General features: G+C 39.2%; 1 protein-coding gene across 1 annotated transcript in view; it reads right to left on the bottom strand.

Moving 5' to 3' along the window:
- Window positions 1–538: 538 nt before the first annotated feature.
- peli2 (pellino E3 ubiquitin protein ligase family member 2) overlaps window positions 539–18,778 on the bottom strand; it is a 32,580-nt gene continuing 14,340 nt past the window's right edge. The window contains exons 3-6 of the mRNA XM_063007102.1: window positions 8,425–8,526; window positions 4,836–5,033; window positions 3,324–3,512; window positions 539–1,804 (exon numbers count right to left, since the gene is read on the bottom strand). Coding sequence (XP_062863172.1) covers window positions 1,214–1,804; window positions 3,324–3,512; window positions 4,836–5,033; window positions 8,425–8,526 — 1,080 coding nt within the window. The 3' untranslated portion in view covers window positions 539–1,213. The remainder of the gene's footprint in view (window positions 1,805–3,323; window positions 3,513–4,835; window positions 5,034–8,424; window positions 8,527–18,778) is intronic.

Below are 18,778 nucleotides of genomic sequence, written 5' to 3'. Positions count from 1 at the left end.
TCGATGTCTTAAATGCATAGATCTAGTGTACAAGCCCTTGAGGGAACAAGTGTTCAAAAGCATTCAGGATAGCCATGACTCCAGCACTGCCCAGATATTCCAACACTTGCTAATTGTCTCAGTTGTACAACCAAAACAGTACATGAACATATTTTTTTACTGTCAATATCCTATGTTGTCATTTATTCATTGAGCAAGTATAAATAAAACTAAAAGCCCAGACACAATCAGCTGATCATGTGCAGTGGGGCTACTGATTTGCATTTTTAAAATAATGTCTGTAAAAATGAAAGGCTTTGGTAAAACCTCTTGCTTTTGGTTATTCAAAAAAAGATTCAATGTTTTTTGACTAATTTGTTTTAAATCAGTCAATGTTGGCACAATCTTCAAATTATTTTTGACAAATAGCTCCTGTTCCTTATCTGCCATGTTTATAGGCTGTTGTAATTTTCTTAAAATCAAAATAATGCTGTTAGATGTGATACACTACACAGATTCTAATGGTTTAAGATTGGAATGAACAACTTAGAAAACCTATTTGCAGCTACATTTCTTTCATTAAGAAAAATACAAAACTTTTCTAGCAACTGTTCATGCACGCAATGCGTACAGCTGTTCATGTACAGGACTATGGGTGATATATATATTAATGGGTGATATGTATATTTTTGCTTCAGCCAGGATTTAATTCAATAGCTCATCATTTCGGCAACATCTTCAGAAATCACTTTTTGCTACATTTAGCCCAGACCTGATGTGGTCAGTGCTTGAGTTATCTAAAATGAAATGATTATTGATTATATAAATATAAATCCCTAAACAGTTGAAATCTTAACTTATCTGATTAATCTGTGGTTACTAAACTTGGTCTGCAGCTGGATAAAAAAAAAATGTCTACTGAAAGTGTTCACACAGTGTTGAAATCTAATACATGTGCATCCACCCATCCAACAGCTTGCACTAAATAAGACTGTTTCACTGTCTAAAAACAACATGTCCAACAGTTCTGCTGAGTTCCAAGGCAACTTATGATGTAACAGTGATTGATGTGAAAGAATAACAAGCTCAGCTGGGTAAATCCAACTACTGGAAGTATTTCTGCATAGGAGAACAGCTTTCCAGTGCAACAATCCTTTACTGTGTTCTTTTCCTGCAAAGGTTCTAGCATAGAAAAACCAGTCACGCTTTCACACCATATAACTGTCCACTGCTCCTAGTCTATAGGCCCCTGGAAAATAAGCTTGGCGAATCCTTGTGTGACACCGAGTTGAATGGCACAGAACGGGCATGCTGCGTGGAAAGCGTGGGTGCCGTGCGGTAAAGGAATTTCACACCAGTATCTGACTGACTTCTCCGAGCAAACGTGACCACATGGTACAAAGGCATGTGTTGGCGCTTCAGAGTCCACGTAGAAAGCTGGCTCACAGCCAAGCCACAGCGGTACGTAGGGCCCGACAGCTCTGCACATGGGGCACTCGCGCTTGTTGTTGGGCTCGCGGTCTGAGCCATGGCCCCACTCGTGATAACCATGCACATGCCCACACGCAAGATAGACCCAGGGTTGCTTGTCCTGCTGCTGTGCGAGACTGGGCAGTGCTCGACCGGAACGATGCATGCTGGGGAAGGCCAGCGTGTTGAGACCTACGGGACATTGGGGACGAGCAGCGTTCAGCTCCTGACGCAGTGCCTCCAGATGTTTTGCCGTGGGTGCATGAAAGAGGCCCTCAGCTGTGCGCCAGAGTAACGTGGCACCGCACAGGTCCACCAGTGAGCCGTCCTGCAGCACGTTGCTCTCGTTATCCACCTATGTGATAGAAAATAAACCATGAGTCAGAATTCAAGCAAGAAGCCTTTTACAACAGCTTTATCCTGGTCAGAATAATGGTGGGTTTGGCTTCCTTTGCTGGCCACAATGCAGTAACAGACCCCAAACAGGAAGACATAGCCAATTACTGTCTGTATGTAGCCCTGGATCCCAGTGGTAGTCGGTCTAATGTAGCTTTGCGCCACCTGAGAATATAATAATCTGAATTTTTGCACTTTGGAAATTTGTAATGCATGGTTAAATAATGTATGGCCAAAACGTACATCTGCAAAGTACTTTAAGTACCTGTACTTTGTAAAATAGCTAGCTTATAAATTGTCCTGGTGCAACAGCTCAAACACTATTTACAGCAAGTTCATTGTGTTTATCCAAAACCCTAAAAATTGAGCCATTTAGATAGTGTGTAAAATCAGCTGACCTCTAGGGGGTAGCAGAGAACTAAAAACATCACATCCAGCTAAGAAGAACTTCATGATTTACATTTTTTGGTGGCAGCACTACTCTCCTTCAAGCACTGACACTGAGGTGGTTCAAAATCTTTACAGTACAACACACATTGCAGGCTTGAGAACAGTTAATCATCCAAATAATATCTAGTCAGTGGGGTACCTATGAGGGTACCTTTTTATTAATAGATGGAGGGGGGGTATGGCCAATTGCCAAAAATGTACATACAAGAACGCTGTAACTAATATGTGGCCAGTGAGTACATTATATAGCTTGTTCTAACAGTGTTCAAGAAAAACTGGTATTTATTTATTTATTTATTAGGATTTTAACATCATGTTCTACACACTTTGGTTACATTCATGACAGGACAGGTAGTTACTCGTTACACAAGATTCATCAGTTCAAGTTTAATGTCAAACACAGTCATGGACAATTCTGTAGCTTCAATTAACCTCACTTGCATGTCTTTGGACTGTGGGAGGAAACCGGAGTCCCCGGAGAAAACCCACGCAGATACGGGGAGAACATGCAAACTCCATACAAAAAAGGACCCGGACCGCTCTACCTGGGAATCGAACCCAGGACCTTTTTGCTACAAGGCGACAGTGATACCCACCGAGCCACAGTGCCACCCAGACAAACTGGTATAATGAGGAAAAAAGTTGTTTGGTAAATAAGTCTCTCTACAATAATAACACATATCATTCAAAAAGCACTAAGATTGTGGCTAATGTGGCTAGTAGTAAAGATACTGAATAATTGAATGGTTGTTCTTAATTAAAATTGTTCACTTTTAGACCTTTATTAATTGTAAGTGACTTTAGATAGTGTTAGTCAAATGTAAAAATTATCAACCTGTGACTAACCTTGCAGTCTGTGCTGAATTTAAACCTTTGAACAGTGAGGATTATGAATTTAATGACGCCTTCGTGAATTTTATCATAATGTTTTAATAAACAATGTTTAATAATGTCGTCCAAAGGAGTTCTATGTTTAAAGCCTAATTTGTGATTGACAGAAGCATGAAAGACTTTGTAGCAGCACTGACCAGTTTGCCTCGCGTCTGTGCAGACCGAGTTTCTCTCAGTGTATAAACATCTCCACACACTGATATCTCCCTCCATACACCCGGCTTAGACTCTTCTGTAAACCCACCACGTGGGTGCATGACCAGAACGCCATTGGTCGTCAGCCCGTCCATCTGGCCATCTGGATTCTTCCATTTAGCTGCTTTTTCCTGTAGAAGGATGAAAAATGGTTAACACACACTAATACATAAACGCTTACAATTGCAGTGACTTATTTTGTTCATGTCTACAATTTACAAGCTTAATCTAAATGGCTCTACAGGATCAGCAGATGATGATACTATAATGATCAGAACATACCTGTATACAGTGGTGTTCAAAAAAATAGCAGTGATTTTAAAAAAGTGAATAAAGCACAAAATCATTATAATAACTTTCATTTCCATGAATGCAAATGCACTGAAAATACTACACTTTCAATTCTAAATCAGAACATTAACAAAATGTAGCCAGTTTGTGTTAATTTACAGAAAGTTAAGAAAAATGAATATTAGGCTGTTCAAAAAAATAGCAGTGCCAGCATTTTTCTTTAAAAACTAAAAAAATTTATCTATAAACTACAAAAATGTTTGAGGTTTCATTTTACTTTAAATTACTGAACTAATATTCAGTGGCATAACAATTGTTTCCGAGATCTGTGTTGCATGGAGTCGACCAACTTCTGGCACCTCTGAACAGGTATTCCAGTCCAGGATGATTACACTACATTCCACAGTTCTTCTGCAATTTTGGGTTTTGCCTCAAAAAAACGTGTTTCAGATGTCAGAACACAAGTTCTCTATGGGATTGAAGTCAGGGGATTGGGCTGGCCACTCTATTACCTCAATCTTGTTTGTCTGTAACCAAGATGTTTTGGGTCATTGTCATGTTGAAACACCCATTTTAAGGACATTTCTTCTTCGACATAGTGCAACATGATCTCCTCAAGTATTCTGATATATTTAAACTGATCCATGATCCCTCGTATGTGATAAATAGGCGTAACACCATGGTATGAAAAAGATCCCCATATCATCATTTTGTACCACCATGCTTTACTGTCTTCACAGTGTACTTTGACTTGAATTCAGTGCTCGGGGGTCATCTGACATACTGTCTACGGCCACTAGACCCAAAAAGAAAAATTTTGTTTTCATCAGTCCACAAAATGTTGAGCCATTTCTGTTTGGAACAGTCAATGTGTTCCATGGCAAATTTTAACCCATTCAGGTCATGTCTTTATCTTAACAACGGGACTAATTGTTGGGTTTGTTTTGTTTTCATTACTCTACTACACTTTCAAGTAAATTTTTTGCTATGTAAAAATATCACTTTTACTAAAAACTGTGATTTATCAGGTTAATGGTGTTGGACTGCTATTTTTTTGAACACCATTGTATATTCACATTCTTAAATAGCAGTATTAAAAGGAGTCAAAAGTTGATGTTTTTTGTTCATGCATACATGTTCATAGTAAAACCACACTCACTCACCCCTAAAAAAATGTTCTTGGAGGAGTCAAAGCCTGCAGCGTAGATGCGAGCTGTGTACGGAGGGTTGCGTTCACACACCACACGACAGGCAAAGCGTGAGATGGTACTCTGAGTGATCGGTGCTTCCTCGCTGTCTGCTCCCCCAGACACAGTGTCTGTCACCACAAAGTCAATAGGGCTCTCTGTCGATCGACCAATCTAAATTCACAGAATAAAACAAATACTGGTCACCAATTAAAAAGCAGAAATATTAAGACCATTGGATGTACTTGATGTAACTTGATAATTTCAAAACTACTATTATTTAACACGAGTTAAACAGACCTCTTAGTTACTTTACTATTTAACACAGCCAAGGCTTCATTCTCGTTTTTAGGCAACAGTAATTATGTGATGACCCCAAAGCTTTGGTATTGCTTCCACACATCATAACTACATGATATTTCAAATATACCAGCAGAAAAAACTCTTTTAGGTCAGTCTTGTCCATTAGCCCTGCTATCAAACCAGAATACATCAAAGTAACAGGTTACCATTCACTTACTATGTAGAGATACAAAGCAGAGCTGTGATTATTAGAATTAGTTAGGACAGTACTGAGACAAAGCCTGGTGTATGGCTATGGTAGAGTCTACAGACCAGTCATATGACTTAGGTTTTTTCCAACATCAACCACTGAGAGCAAAACAAATAACTGCTATCTTTTCAAGACATTAAAACAGTTACATATGTTACAAAGTAATGAATAAAAACTGTATGTTTAGGCATTTGTCCGTATCCACCCACTAACAAAAAGAGCAGTCGTTCTCTACACACCCAGTAAGTCAAACTCTACAGAACATAAGCAATTTGCTGTCTACTAACATGAATGCTATTATTATATGCAGCTACCAATGAACTATGATCTGAACAATTAAACATGTCTTTATTGACTTTAATTTGTAGACAAAATTGCAAAGATTATGGAAAGGGTAAGCGCCTTTCCTAAAATTCATTCAAAGAATGCAATGTTTTTCATACATTTATTCTCATACACCTTTTAACAATGCGTTTGCTCTGGCCTAAACTCAGTATATAAAGGGGTGTCTACATACATTTGGTTATACAACCGTATATCAGAAAAAAAGGTTGAGACAATATGAAAAATCCAAATGACAAAAATTGTTTCTTAGATTGACTTATTTCACTGCAGACAAAATGAGCCCAAAATATTTCATGTTTTGTCTAATAAACTTCATTTGACTTGTTAATTCCTGCTAATAATTATAATTTCAAGTATACTGTATATAATTCCTGTATGATATACTTTTCTTATAAGTGAAGCTTAAATGCCCACGTCTTTAGTGGTTTTTGGGGTAAAACTGCAGTTTGAAATGAAGGTACTTTAACAGCCTCCTACTCTAGTTCCGCTGATCTTTTTCCCCTGTAGTCTTTTACTTCCTGTTCTTTCTTCTCTTCTTTTCATTTTTAGCTATTTGTCTTTAGCCCATTTTCCAGTTTCCATTTAGACACGTACATGCTTCCAGACACATGCAGGCTTCCTCATGTCAGAACACGTGCCTGAAACTGTACATGCTTTCTCATGGGAGAGCTGCAGTAGCTGTTTCTCTCTGATAGATTTAGATTAGCTGTGACGAGGATCAGACTTCCAAATACAGAGCCTGACTCAGGGATAAAGGCTGAAAAATAGCAAAGCTGAAAACTTCCTGCATCATATGACCAATTAGCACAGATCAATGTGAACAAACAGAGTATCTACCATTTATCTGGCTAGAATATTAAATACATATTACATACATACATAAACAAAAGTATTAGAACACTCCATCATTCATCATTTTTGAATTCAGCCACAACAGTTAATGAAATGTGTACTAGCACCAGCTGATGGTGTGTGTTGAATGTGATTGGTTGATAAATGTGGCTCCTATTAAATCAACAATTTTATGCAAATGTTTTGAAACCACTGGTCATTTTTCATCATTTGTTGATATTTATTGATTTACTAAAGAACAAAAAACCTTGGCGCCCTGTAATTAAATATGACTAGATTGGGAGGGGACAAATTGTGGGACAAAAGGCATGACATTTGCATAAGATAAATGCAATTCACTTTTAACACTAAAACCTTGCTTGTTTGTATTCAAGACACAAAAAGTCAACCTCCCAGAGGCCAGGCTAGCCAATCTGTTAAGTGTTCGCTACAATGATCTACATACGATTACAGTTTTGGTTTTTTGAATTGTCTCCCTTTTTCTCCCGATTTTTAGCGCGTCCAATTTTTACCCAATTGCCTTATGCTTCCTCTCTACTGGTGCTGACCCCCGCCCCGATTGTGGAAAGTGAACTGACACACATCCCCTCCGACACGCGAGCAGTAGCCGACTGCATCTTTTCACCTGCACGACTTGAGTTCTTATGCGGATCAGCCTTGTGCATGGAGAGCCACACCCTGATCAGCATTATTCCGCCACTCTGTGCAGATGCCATCAATCAGCCAGCAGAGGTCGTAACTGCACCAGTTATGAGGTCCCTATCCGGCTCCCTACCCTGTATGAACAACAGCCAAACGTTGTTCATGCAGCCGCCCAGCCCAGCCGGATGGCAGAGCTGAAATTCGATACGATGTATTCGAAATCCCAGCTCTGGTGTGCTAGCGTATTTTACCGCGGCGCCACCTGAGCGGCAAGATTACAGTTATGATAAATTCAAATGTATGCTGTTCCTATTTAATACACTGCTATAAGGGTTTAACAATGCAAAGTCACTGATACGAAACATTTCACTCATTCTCACTTAGGGCTGCTATGCTAATGATGACCATCCAATGCTTAGTTTTCTATTTCCAAGGTTAACTTACAAATAATCAGGGTTGTTATAGTTTAATATTATGGTTATTAAAAAACATAAAATTGCATACAGTGTGGTGAGTCCAAAGGGCACCAAGGGTAGTGCACTATTTTCTGATATTATTCAGTACTGTTGTATTTGGGTTGTTTAAACAGCATGGTCTTGCCTATTATCACAGAATGGCATGAGTATATGGGCCATTTCCTGTTCGCATACTGAAGTATTTTTATACACTGTATGAAATATGCGTTTCATACACGCCAATTGTTAACAGGTGTACAGAATCAATAATATCTAATCAATTATTTGCTTTCAACTATGTGGCAACAATTTGAGGAAAGACCCTTCCTCCTTCAGCATGACTGACCTCACAAATGCTCCTTTACCTAAATGGGCACTAATTTCTATAAACACTTCAAAAACTTGTAAACAGTCATATCAGAAGATTGGAAGCTAATACGGTTGAAAGGGGGAAGCCAACTCATACTATTGCCCAAGGTTTTAAATAGGAGTGTTGGAAAGTGTATGTTTTGGTATATTTTAAGAGGGTAAAGATGTTCTAGACATACTGTACAATCTTCTTACACATAAAAAATTTACAGAAACATACAGAACATGTGTATAATGCCAATTCTAAAAATTCAAAGAGTCTTTGAATCTGAAATGACCGGTTCATCGTTGCGTTCAAAACAGACTTTTTTCTAAGACAGATTTTGAATATGTAATAGCTTTACTGTACCTGGAACATGTCTGTGTCTTTGTCATGGCTGTACTCCACAACTACCGTCTGGTTTCGTGATAGTGTGTACGAGATGCTGTGCTGACCCTTACAGTTTACAGCCTGAAAGAGAAAAAAAAGGTTTGTTATATTGACTCGGCAGACGGTGACCACAAACCTAAACACAAGCCAACAAGATAACATAGTAGAGTAAAAGTATTCTCTTTTATCATGCAAGAACTAGTCTTGAGGAGCCAGGAAAAAGCTGGTAATGAGAGGGAATGTCTGGACAACATAGGCTTATGTTTGTAATGGGTTTGATAATATGTTTGGGAAAATTTTATCAAATGGTAGATAATGGTGTTGGAAGCAAACACTGGCTGCGTACACACAATTCCTGTTCCTGTAGACAGTGCACGTCAAATTAAATGTCATTTTTGTGTGATTCTTTTAACCAACAACCAATCATTATTAGTCAACAGTTAACTGGTAACCTTAGTGTCCCTGAGTTTCATGTCAACAATACACTGTTTAATAATTAAAAAATCCTAACATAGCAAAGATGGCAGTGATGTAGAACAGTATCAGTAACAAACATAATGAGTTAAATTATTCAGTAGCAAAAAGTTTACTCTTACAAGACGGCTCTAATTAAACCTGCTAATAGCGATGCAGACAGTAAGTTATAGCTCTTCCTGACAACATTTGTGTAATTATTAGAAGATGATTAGTGAATGAGGGGTTAATTTATTTATTAAGATTTTAATGTCATGTTTTTCACACTTTGGTTGCATTCATGACAGGACAGGTAATTACTCGTTACACAAGATTCATCAGTTCAAGTGTTATATGTCAAACACAGTCATGGACAATTTTGTATCTCAAATTCACCTCACTTGCATGTCTCTGGACTGGGAGGAAACCGGAGCTCCTGGAGAAAACCCACGCAAACATGCAAACACCACACAGAAAGGACCCAAACCGTTCCACCTGGGAATCGAACCCAGGACCTTCTTGCCCACTGAGCCACCATGCTGCCCGAATGGGGGGTCAAAGAATTGGGAACAGCTACATTGGGAGTAAAAACGTGGAAACTGCATTTGTTTGTTTGTTTGTTAGGATTTTAACGTCATGTTTTACACTATTTGGTTACATTCATGACAGGAACGATAGTTTCATTAAGGTTCATCAAGTTCCCAAGGTTATATCAAACACAGTCATGGACAATTTAGTATCTCCAGTTCACCTCACTTGCATGTCTTTGGAATGTGGGAGGAAACCGGAGCTCCCGGAGGAAACCCACGCAGACACGGGGAGAACATGCAAACTCCACACAGAAATGACCCAGACCACCCCACCTGGGATTCGAACACAGGACCTTCTTGCTGTGAGGCGACAGTGCTACCCACTTAGCCACCGTGTCGCCCTGGAAACTGCATTAAAAGATTGTTGTCAGACTACAATATACACTCAAGGTATGTGCTCACTAATTATATATTTTAGTCTGAAAACAGATTGTTTTTGTCCATTTTTTATACGTTTATAAAAGTCTCTTAATAACAACTAAATTCCCAACTGCTCTAAGGAATTATGGCGGGAATTATGTATACACCCCTTCTACATTTGGCTGCTAGCCACACCTTTTGCTAAAAGATATATATAAAGAAGCATACAGCATTGTAATTTTCAAAATCAACACAGGAAGTAAAATGGGAATACTGATAAGCTGTCATTTTAAAAGTATCACATTCATAAGACGCTGCCTTGTCATAAAGATGCATAATGAAAAGAATAACTGCCCTGTACAATTGTTATTGTGCGTGAAAACGCCTAGAAGCAACATCAGCTCAGGCACAAAACAGTACACCACACAAACTTCCAGAACAGAACCAGAGTGAGAAAAAGCTAGATGAATCCATCTGTCAGCCACACAGAAGCCTGGATCTCCAAACACAACCTAGGTTTGGTTAAACACTACAGCTGGCTGCAGAGTGTCGGTAGTTTAGTGTAGAAGAGGATGGGTTTAGGCCTGCCAATGATTTTCTTTTTATTTTATTTTCACATTTTATCTTGGTTTCTACCGTGGGCGAAATGCAGTAACACACCCTGGACAGGAAGCCAATCCATTGCAGGGTTGGTGTGAGTAAACTTAAGGTGGCCGACCTTAAATTAAAAAAAATAATTGAATGGCATGGATAACGCCGCCACTGAAACTGAGTCGGGACTTTGTGTCTGTGAGCATTATGAAAAAAAAAAAAGACACACACTGCAATGCCTACAACATCAGCATGCAGAAAAAACATACAGCAAACCTGTAGTATTGTACTGTTTGTTTGGGGTTTTTGTAAAAATCTGCCATAAGAACCCAAAAAAAACTCACATACAGGCTTCTGGGGAAAGAGGGGGTGCAGCGGTAAAACACACACGCTGCTAAGATCTCAAGCTCTTAAATGCAAAATCACAGCTCTGCTATCGGCCGGCCGGACACCTACACAATTACGATTAACTACATATGAGTAGGGTTGCAGCTATCGATTATTTTTGTAATCGAGTATTCTATCGATTATTCCAGCGATGAATCGAGTAATCGGATAAGAAATACTTTTGCTTTAATAAAGAGCAAAAATAAATACATATAAGATTAAATAAGATGCGTCTCTTAAAACAAACTGCACATTTTTATTAGGACAGTTTAAAGAGAACATTTTTTAAAAATGCAAAAAAAAACATCAAAAATAAATCAAATTACTTTTAAAATGTATACAGACAACCTAAAACTAAGGCATAAATAATAATAAACAATAGTTCTGCAACTTTCAGAACTAAAAGTTTCAGCTACAGCTCACGCACAACATAAACCTTTAATATTTTGTTGGGATGCTTTGTGGCATTTGTAGGAGGTTCTGTCAGGACTGTATGCATTTGTGTGCGTGTACATGTGTGTTTGCCTAAGCCTTTAAAAAAGCCTGTGGTGGTTACAATGAAGAAAAGTCAATCAACAAGATGCTCTGATGGTGTGGATGTTGTCCTGAGTTTTCGTTTTTTTCCAGCTTAAAATGATCTCAAACTTTGTGTTTTTTTCTGTCCAGTCTCCTCTGTTCGCCCCTTGCTATTTTCTCTCTCTCTCCATTTTGCAGTCCGTGCTGTCTCTCGGCACTTTCATACTAAACAGTATGCGGGAGCGGCGAGCGTGTCCAAAATTGTACTGTTAAGTACTGTTTAAGTATGAGATTTCGGATGCAGCCCTCGGTCATCTGCCCACAGCGTAAACACGTTGTGCAAAAGTGAAAGTAGTCCGTGCGAAACACCGTGAGCTGTATATAGTTGTATGGATTAAACAATGCCTCGATGCGATAAATTTGAATCGATGATTTTTAGTAATCGAATTACTCGAGTTTCTCGAGGAATCGTTTCACCCCTACATATGAGTGAGCGCGAGCCGAAGGGAATTCTTATTGCTGCTGCAATTGGGCCTCTGCTGGCTGGTCGATGATGACCGCACAGAAACGGGGACTGATGGAGATCGGTGTGTGACTGTCTGTACACAATACTGATCCGTGTGTGAACCGGTCTCAAGAAGGTGAAGAGGGTTGGCAACTGCACGTGTCAGTGTGTGTTCGGTATAGGGCAGTTGTAGCCTAGTGGTTAAGGTACTCAAGGTAATCAAAAGGCTGCTGGTTCAAGTCCCACCACTGCCAGGTTGCCACTGTTGGGCGCTTAAGCAAGGCCCTTAATCCTCAATTGCTTAGACAGTATACTGTCACAGTACGGTAAGTTGCTTTGGATGAAAGCGTCTGCTAAATGCCGAAAATGTAAATGGTACGGCCCTTCTCCGTCAGATTAAGAGACTGCAGCAGTAGAGGAAATACAACTGGGTCATTGGATAAGACTGAATTGCAGGAAAAAGGGACAAATGCATGAATAGAATTAAGGAATTAAAAATATATATTGCACCACGGTTGAGTGTTTCTGTTTATTGTTACTTGTTGACTAAATGTGTGTTTTGGCCAATCTGTAAAAATGTCGCTCAAACTACAAACATATGGCAAAATTAAAAGTTTCAGAAAATGGTTCTCGTATATGGAGAGAATCACTTTTTTTTCTTACTTCCAGCATAACAAAGAGTTCACACACCATCCCCCACACCCTATCCCAAACATACAGCAGGGCACAAAAGCACTATAAACATGTAGAGACAATAGGCACCGAGGCCCTCTGGCAGTAGAATACACTGTATCTTTGAACAACTCTGCCCTATGAGGAAAGCCATTGTGAGGTCAATGCAAGATAGGAGTTTTACAGCCAGTGCAGTGACCATCAATGCTACAAAAGAACACTATTCACGTTAAAAAAAAAAACCTGCAGGGACTCATGCATTGTTCTGTAAAGAGTTCAGCGACGGTGTGTGACCTGCCGCCTGGGTAAAAGCCTGTTGCTCCATTTCAGAGCAACCCTAGGAGTAATCAGAATGGCTACACTTTAACATCAGTATAAGGCAGCTGGGTGACTCTTTCTGCTTTAACCCATTCAGAAGCTAAAAGTTCGAAGAGCCAGGAAAACCCTCGATGTAGCCGAAAAACCGTTCAACGTTGCCGAATTAAAATAAACTGAGCAAACAAAAGACTTACAATTAACAATGTTTTGTTAACTCTGTCCTGCAAACACATAGTTAGGCTGAAAACTGTAAACTGCAACTGTCCTCCTCCCAGGAAAGTCAAGCAAACCACTAGTCAGTCTGAACTGAACCGATTTCCAACAGGAGCTTGGGAAATCCAGCTTCTTAATGGCTCACACTAAACAAGTAATACAGGGAGGCTGGGGCACCTCCCCAAACTGTCTGTAACTGGAAACCCAGGCTTAAAATTAAGTAGCATGTACTTAAACAAAAACAACCATTGATTTATGAATAACCATGTGTGCAGACATTTGAAAGCACCTTAAACCTGCTTTATTCTTAATTTAATCCAAATGCAGTCTAAGCCCTCCAGGAAGAATGGGTCCTCTTTGAGTATCTCAAGGGTTCTTCCTCATAATGTTTGGGTTCAAAAGTTTTTTTTTTTTTGCCATCGTCAAGGTTTACAGGTTCAAGCTCCTACTGAAGGATCACTAGGTGCTCCAAAGCTAACCGTTGGATATAATGTCTTTACAGGATCCTTGGCCTGAAACAGCTCCAGCAGGAGCAGACTAGGGGGGAGCCTAGGGAAATCTCTCAACCACTTACCTGGCTTTCCCCTTGGCAAAGGAGCATCCCAAATCGTGGTGCTCTTTATTCTATCTTCAAGAGTAAGACCAGCTATCCAGCTAAGGAACTTTATTTGTGCCGCATGTACCCGCTAGGGCTGGGCGATTTTGCACACAAAAAAAATCTCGATTATTTTAAAATTATACCCAATTGTCGATTACGATTTCGATTTTTTTTGTTCTTGTATAATGCAATTAAAATAAGACTCAAATTTCTTTTTTTTGCATTGTAATTAAAGGCTGCAGAAGTGCAAAAATAGTAACAGCACCACCTATAATTATCCTTTTAAGGGACTCAAACTTTATAACAATAACGATATCACAATAATTAACAATAATTAAAAAAAAATATATCTAAATTATCTATATCCTTATCTATCTATATCTAAGAATAGCTCACAAACAACTTTTATTTTAAATAATGTTCAGCAGAACCTCCTTACATTAGGAAAAAAACTACAAAAAGTTCTTTACAGGTTTATTAAAAGAAACACGAGCCTGTACTGTGCTGTTTCCACCACTGAGTGGGTCTGTATCAGTATCTACAGTACATTGGGGGGGCATCAAGTGATCACTCAGCTCAGCTTTGATTTTGTCCTTTTGTGATTTGGGGGGTGGATACAACATTTTAAACCTTTAAGGATGTGTAATGTGTCATTTTAGTCCCATAAAACTTTCAAACTGTATTAACCACTTTTATGTGTCGTAGAATGATTCGATTCTATTGAACGGCCCTTTAAGCCAAAATAAAGGAACCGATTCGCATTTGGGAGTCGTTACATACATACGGCTCTTTAAAAGGAACCGAGACAAAAGATCCGACTCCCTATCGCAGAATTCACTGCAGCAGTTTCCCAGACGCGATTTTTTTTACTCAGTAACGGATGTGATTTAAAATGTAGCGAATTACAATTCTTAGTACAAAACATACTTAAGTAAAAGTAAAATTACAGGCTGTAAAATCTACTTTAAAAAGTACAAGTACGCAAAAAAACTACTTAATTACAGTAACGCGAGTAAATGTAATTCGTTACTTTCCAGCCAATCCTGATCGCGCTCATCGGCTCCGTATTTTGATTCAGTTCAGCGGTGTTTGATTCAGTGAATCTTAATTAAACTCTTCTGTTTGTGTCTCGTTTTGCCGATCGTGTTTGCGCTCCTTATTACTGAATCTAACTGTTACCGTGTATAATCCTTGTTGTCTTCCGTTTACTGTCTTGGTTTTCACTGGTTTTGGACTCTACCTGATTTTGTACAGTTTTCGCCCTTTTTATATTAAACTTTCCCTGATTTATATTCCGCGAGCGTCTGCTCAGTTTCTGACTCGTGACATGTTGGTATTTTAATTAAAATATAAAGTATGTAAACAATCGCGATTGTCACATTCTAACATCGGGTGAAAACGTTCATGCGAATTAACCGAATTAATCGTGAAAATCGCCCAGCCCTAGTACCCGCTACTTTATTGTTTCAGCAAATACCCACAGTTTATGCCTGTAAGTAAAAAAAAGTCATGCTGAAGTGGCCAGTCAGGTGGTAGGAATGTAGTGAACAGTTTTAACCTATGTTCAAACTACCAAGCAACAAATCTGCAAGCGACCATTCATTTCCTCAGTAGAAGTGCAACACAGAGCTGGATTTCCAGCCCCAGCAGCCAGTGACACAGTAACCAAACAACACATTGAATTGGGGTTTGTCAATTTTATGCAAACTGGCCCTACCATCACTCAGTGACAAATCTGACAGAGAAATGGCTTCCTACATGCCAAAAAAGAGACAAACCATGAGCCATTTAATGCTATAATTAGTACAAATGTAAGGTCAGGCTGAGTAGAATAATAGAAGAAGCCCTTATTTGTCATATACACCGATCAGCCATAACATTAAAACCACCTCCTTGTTTCTACACTCACTGTCCATTTTATCAGCTCCACTTACCTCTCACTGTAGTGCATCTATTTCTCTACATACTTTTTTAGCCTGCTTTCACTCAATGGTCAGGACCCCCACAGGACCACCACAGAGCAGGTATTACTAAGGTGGTGGATCATTCTCAGCACTGCAGTGACACTGACATGGTGGTGGTGTGTCAGTGTGTGTTGTGCTGGTATGAGTGGATCAGACAGCAGTGCTACTGGAGTTTTTAAACACGGTGTCCACTCACTGTCCACTCTATTACACACTCCTACCTAGTTGGTCCACCTTTTACATGTAAAGTCAGAGACGATCGCTCATCTATTGCTGCTGTTTGAGTTGGTCATCTTCTAGACCTTCATCAGTAGTCACAGGATGCTGCCCACTCGGTGCTGTTGGCTGGATATTTTTGGTTTGCCAGCAGTGACAGTGAGGTGTTTAAAAATTCCATCAGCATCGCTGTGTCTTATCCACTCATACCAGCACAACACACACTTACACACCACCACCATGTCAGTGTCACTGCAGTGCTGAGAATGATCCACCAACCAAATAATACCTGCTCTGTGGGGGTCCTGACCTTTGAAGAACAGGGTGAAAGCAGGCTAAAAAAAAGCATGTAGAGAAACAGATGGACTACAGTCAGTAACGGTAAAACTACAAAGTGCTTCTATATGGTAAGTTAAGCTGATAAAATGGAGAGTGTGTGTAGAAACAAGGAGGTGGTCATAATGTTATGCCTGATCGGTGTATATGACAATCACACAGTGTCAGGTTTTTTCTATTATGACACGTTATAAAGACAGTGGCTTAATGAGGCTTTACTGCACAGTTACGGTTAGAGATGTACCGATCGGGGTTTTTGGCACCGATTCCGATCTCCTTTCAGGGATATCGGCCGATTCCGCTGAAGGGGGGGGTTGCAAATTTTGCAGTAAATAAAGTACATCAAACAATAATTTTTTTTTCCCCAAGGAGACATATTTCATTAGTCTAACTGACCACACACACACGCAGGTTTAATGTTATCCAGTTCAGTCTGAAAAAACCTTAAAAAGAGCCTTACAGTGAAGATAAACCGGAGCAGCGCGCGCGCGTGTGTGTGTGTGTTTGTGCCTTTAAGAGAAATGATCTGTTCACTGTATCGCTTAAAGTGATTCACGAGTCGATTCATTTTTCGCGAAGCGTAAGTTTCTCTTCTCAGTTATCTCTCCGTGTTTACTGTTATTAATTAAATGTCGTGGTTTTAAATAAACACCAGCTACTACAGAACATTTTGTGTGACTCTCTTACATTAAAAAGCTTAATTAAACTGATATTACCACAGATCTGTAACCGAGTCAGACTCGTTCCGTCTAAGGAACTAAAAGTTTTCTGATTATCCTAAAAGTTCAGCAGATGATCCTGAACTAACGAATTTGATAATGAATAAACTTTTGCCTCTGATTGGCTCTATAACGTTTTCTGTTCTCATCTACTGTACATCACAAGTAAGAACCGCTCACGATTTACCAAAGTGAACCAGGAGTTTATATAACGTGCTGATAGAATCGACTCAGATGTGACCGGGTTGAATTATCTTTATAAAGTAAATATTTCAATCAGCAAAATTACATCGTATGTATGATGCACAACATTAATGATGTTATTTTAGGTCATGAAGAGCTTTCACGATGGTTTCTGTACGATTGTTGATGAATGGTGATGTGATGGTTGGTGCTTTGTAGCTCAAAGTCTGGATCAATCCACTGAGCTGTTAACTTAACGTGATCTTTATATATCACACGATCGGATCGGCTACTTTTAGGAAATATCGGCCGATCGCCGATAGCATATTTTGATTAAAAATCGGCCGATACCGATTCATAGCCGATCGATCGTTCCATTTCTAATTAAAAGTTTAAGAGAAATATTGGTGGGTTGTTTAACTTTTTTGGTACATTAAGCCATATAATGTATTTACAGCACATCACAAAAGGAAAGACTTTTACGCTTTATGTATTTATGTTTACTGCCTGCCTCTTTGTCTGATAGACTAAAAAAGCTAACAAAAAGTCCTACTGTTCTAAAAAACAATGAAAGCTCCAGGCACCCAACTTTCATTTTTAATGGCTTATAGATGTGAGTCTGAGAAAGTATATCACAGCCCAGACTAAGCACAGGAAAAGAATGCAGACTGGCCAACAGCAACAAATAAAACACCCATTTCCCAAAAAAGAATGCATACCAGCTTTAATTTGCTGGGAAAACATAGAACAGTTTTTGTTTTTTACTTGAAAAATAAGGCAAACTGTTCTTGGATGAATCAGCATATTTCCCAAATAACTGTTCTTGGAAAGAACTTGTCATATCACTAGATTTTATTAGTATGAACTAAGTAAAATATCAAGCCTCTGCTCATGCAAGCCTGACTCTGATTCAACATAGGTTGAAAGCAAGACGTTGGGGAGGCCCATGGAGTCAAGAGTGTAAAAATGGAAGTGGTAGAATTCCGGGGCTATTCTGAGCTGTAACCTGACATAACTTAGAGAAGGTTGTGTTCTGTTGGCAACGTGCCCAACCCACACAGAGAACAATCAGCCACATCTAGAAGACCTTTGGACTTAGGCACTAGTATAGCTTTCTCTAAGAGAGCTCTTAAAAACGTTCAAATCACTTAATGTGTTAATGGGATTTCAAAAGAAACGCTAAACTATTTCAAGTGGAGAAACAAGTGATGTCAGCTACACACAATATACAGTGGGGGAAATAAGTATTTGATCCCCTGCTGATTTTGTAAGTTTACCCCCTTACAAAGACTTGAACAGTCTATAATTTTTATGGAAGGTTTATTTTAACAGAGAGAGACAGAATATCAACACAAAATCCAGAAAAAATTTTTTAATAAAAGTTATAAATTAATTTGTATTTAATTAAGGGAAATAAGTATTTGATCCCCTACCAACCAGCAAGAATTCTGACCCCCACAGACCGGTTATGTGCACATGAGGCACACAAATTAGTCCTGTCCCTGTATAAAAGACTCCTGTCACAGAATCAGTTTCTTCCGTTCAAATCTCTCGACCACCATGGGCAAGACCAAAGAGCTATCAAAGGACGTCAGGGACAAGATTGTAGACCTGCACAAGGCTGGAATGGGCTACAAGACCATCAGCAAGAAGCTTGGTGAGAAAGAGACCACTGTTGGTGCGATAATTCGAAAATGGAAGAAACACAAGAT

This window comes from Trichomycterus rosablanca, chromosome 13, assembly GCF_030014385.1.
Source record: "Trichomycterus rosablanca isolate fTriRos1 chromosome 13, fTriRos1.hap1, whole genome shotgun sequence".
In the NCBI taxonomy this organism is placed as follows: domain Eukaryota; kingdom Metazoa; phylum Chordata; class Actinopteri; order Siluriformes; family Trichomycteridae; genus Trichomycterus; species Trichomycterus rosablanca.
The sequence above is the reverse complement of the archived record's forward strand: the minus strand, read 5'-3'. Positions and strand labels throughout refer to the sequence as shown.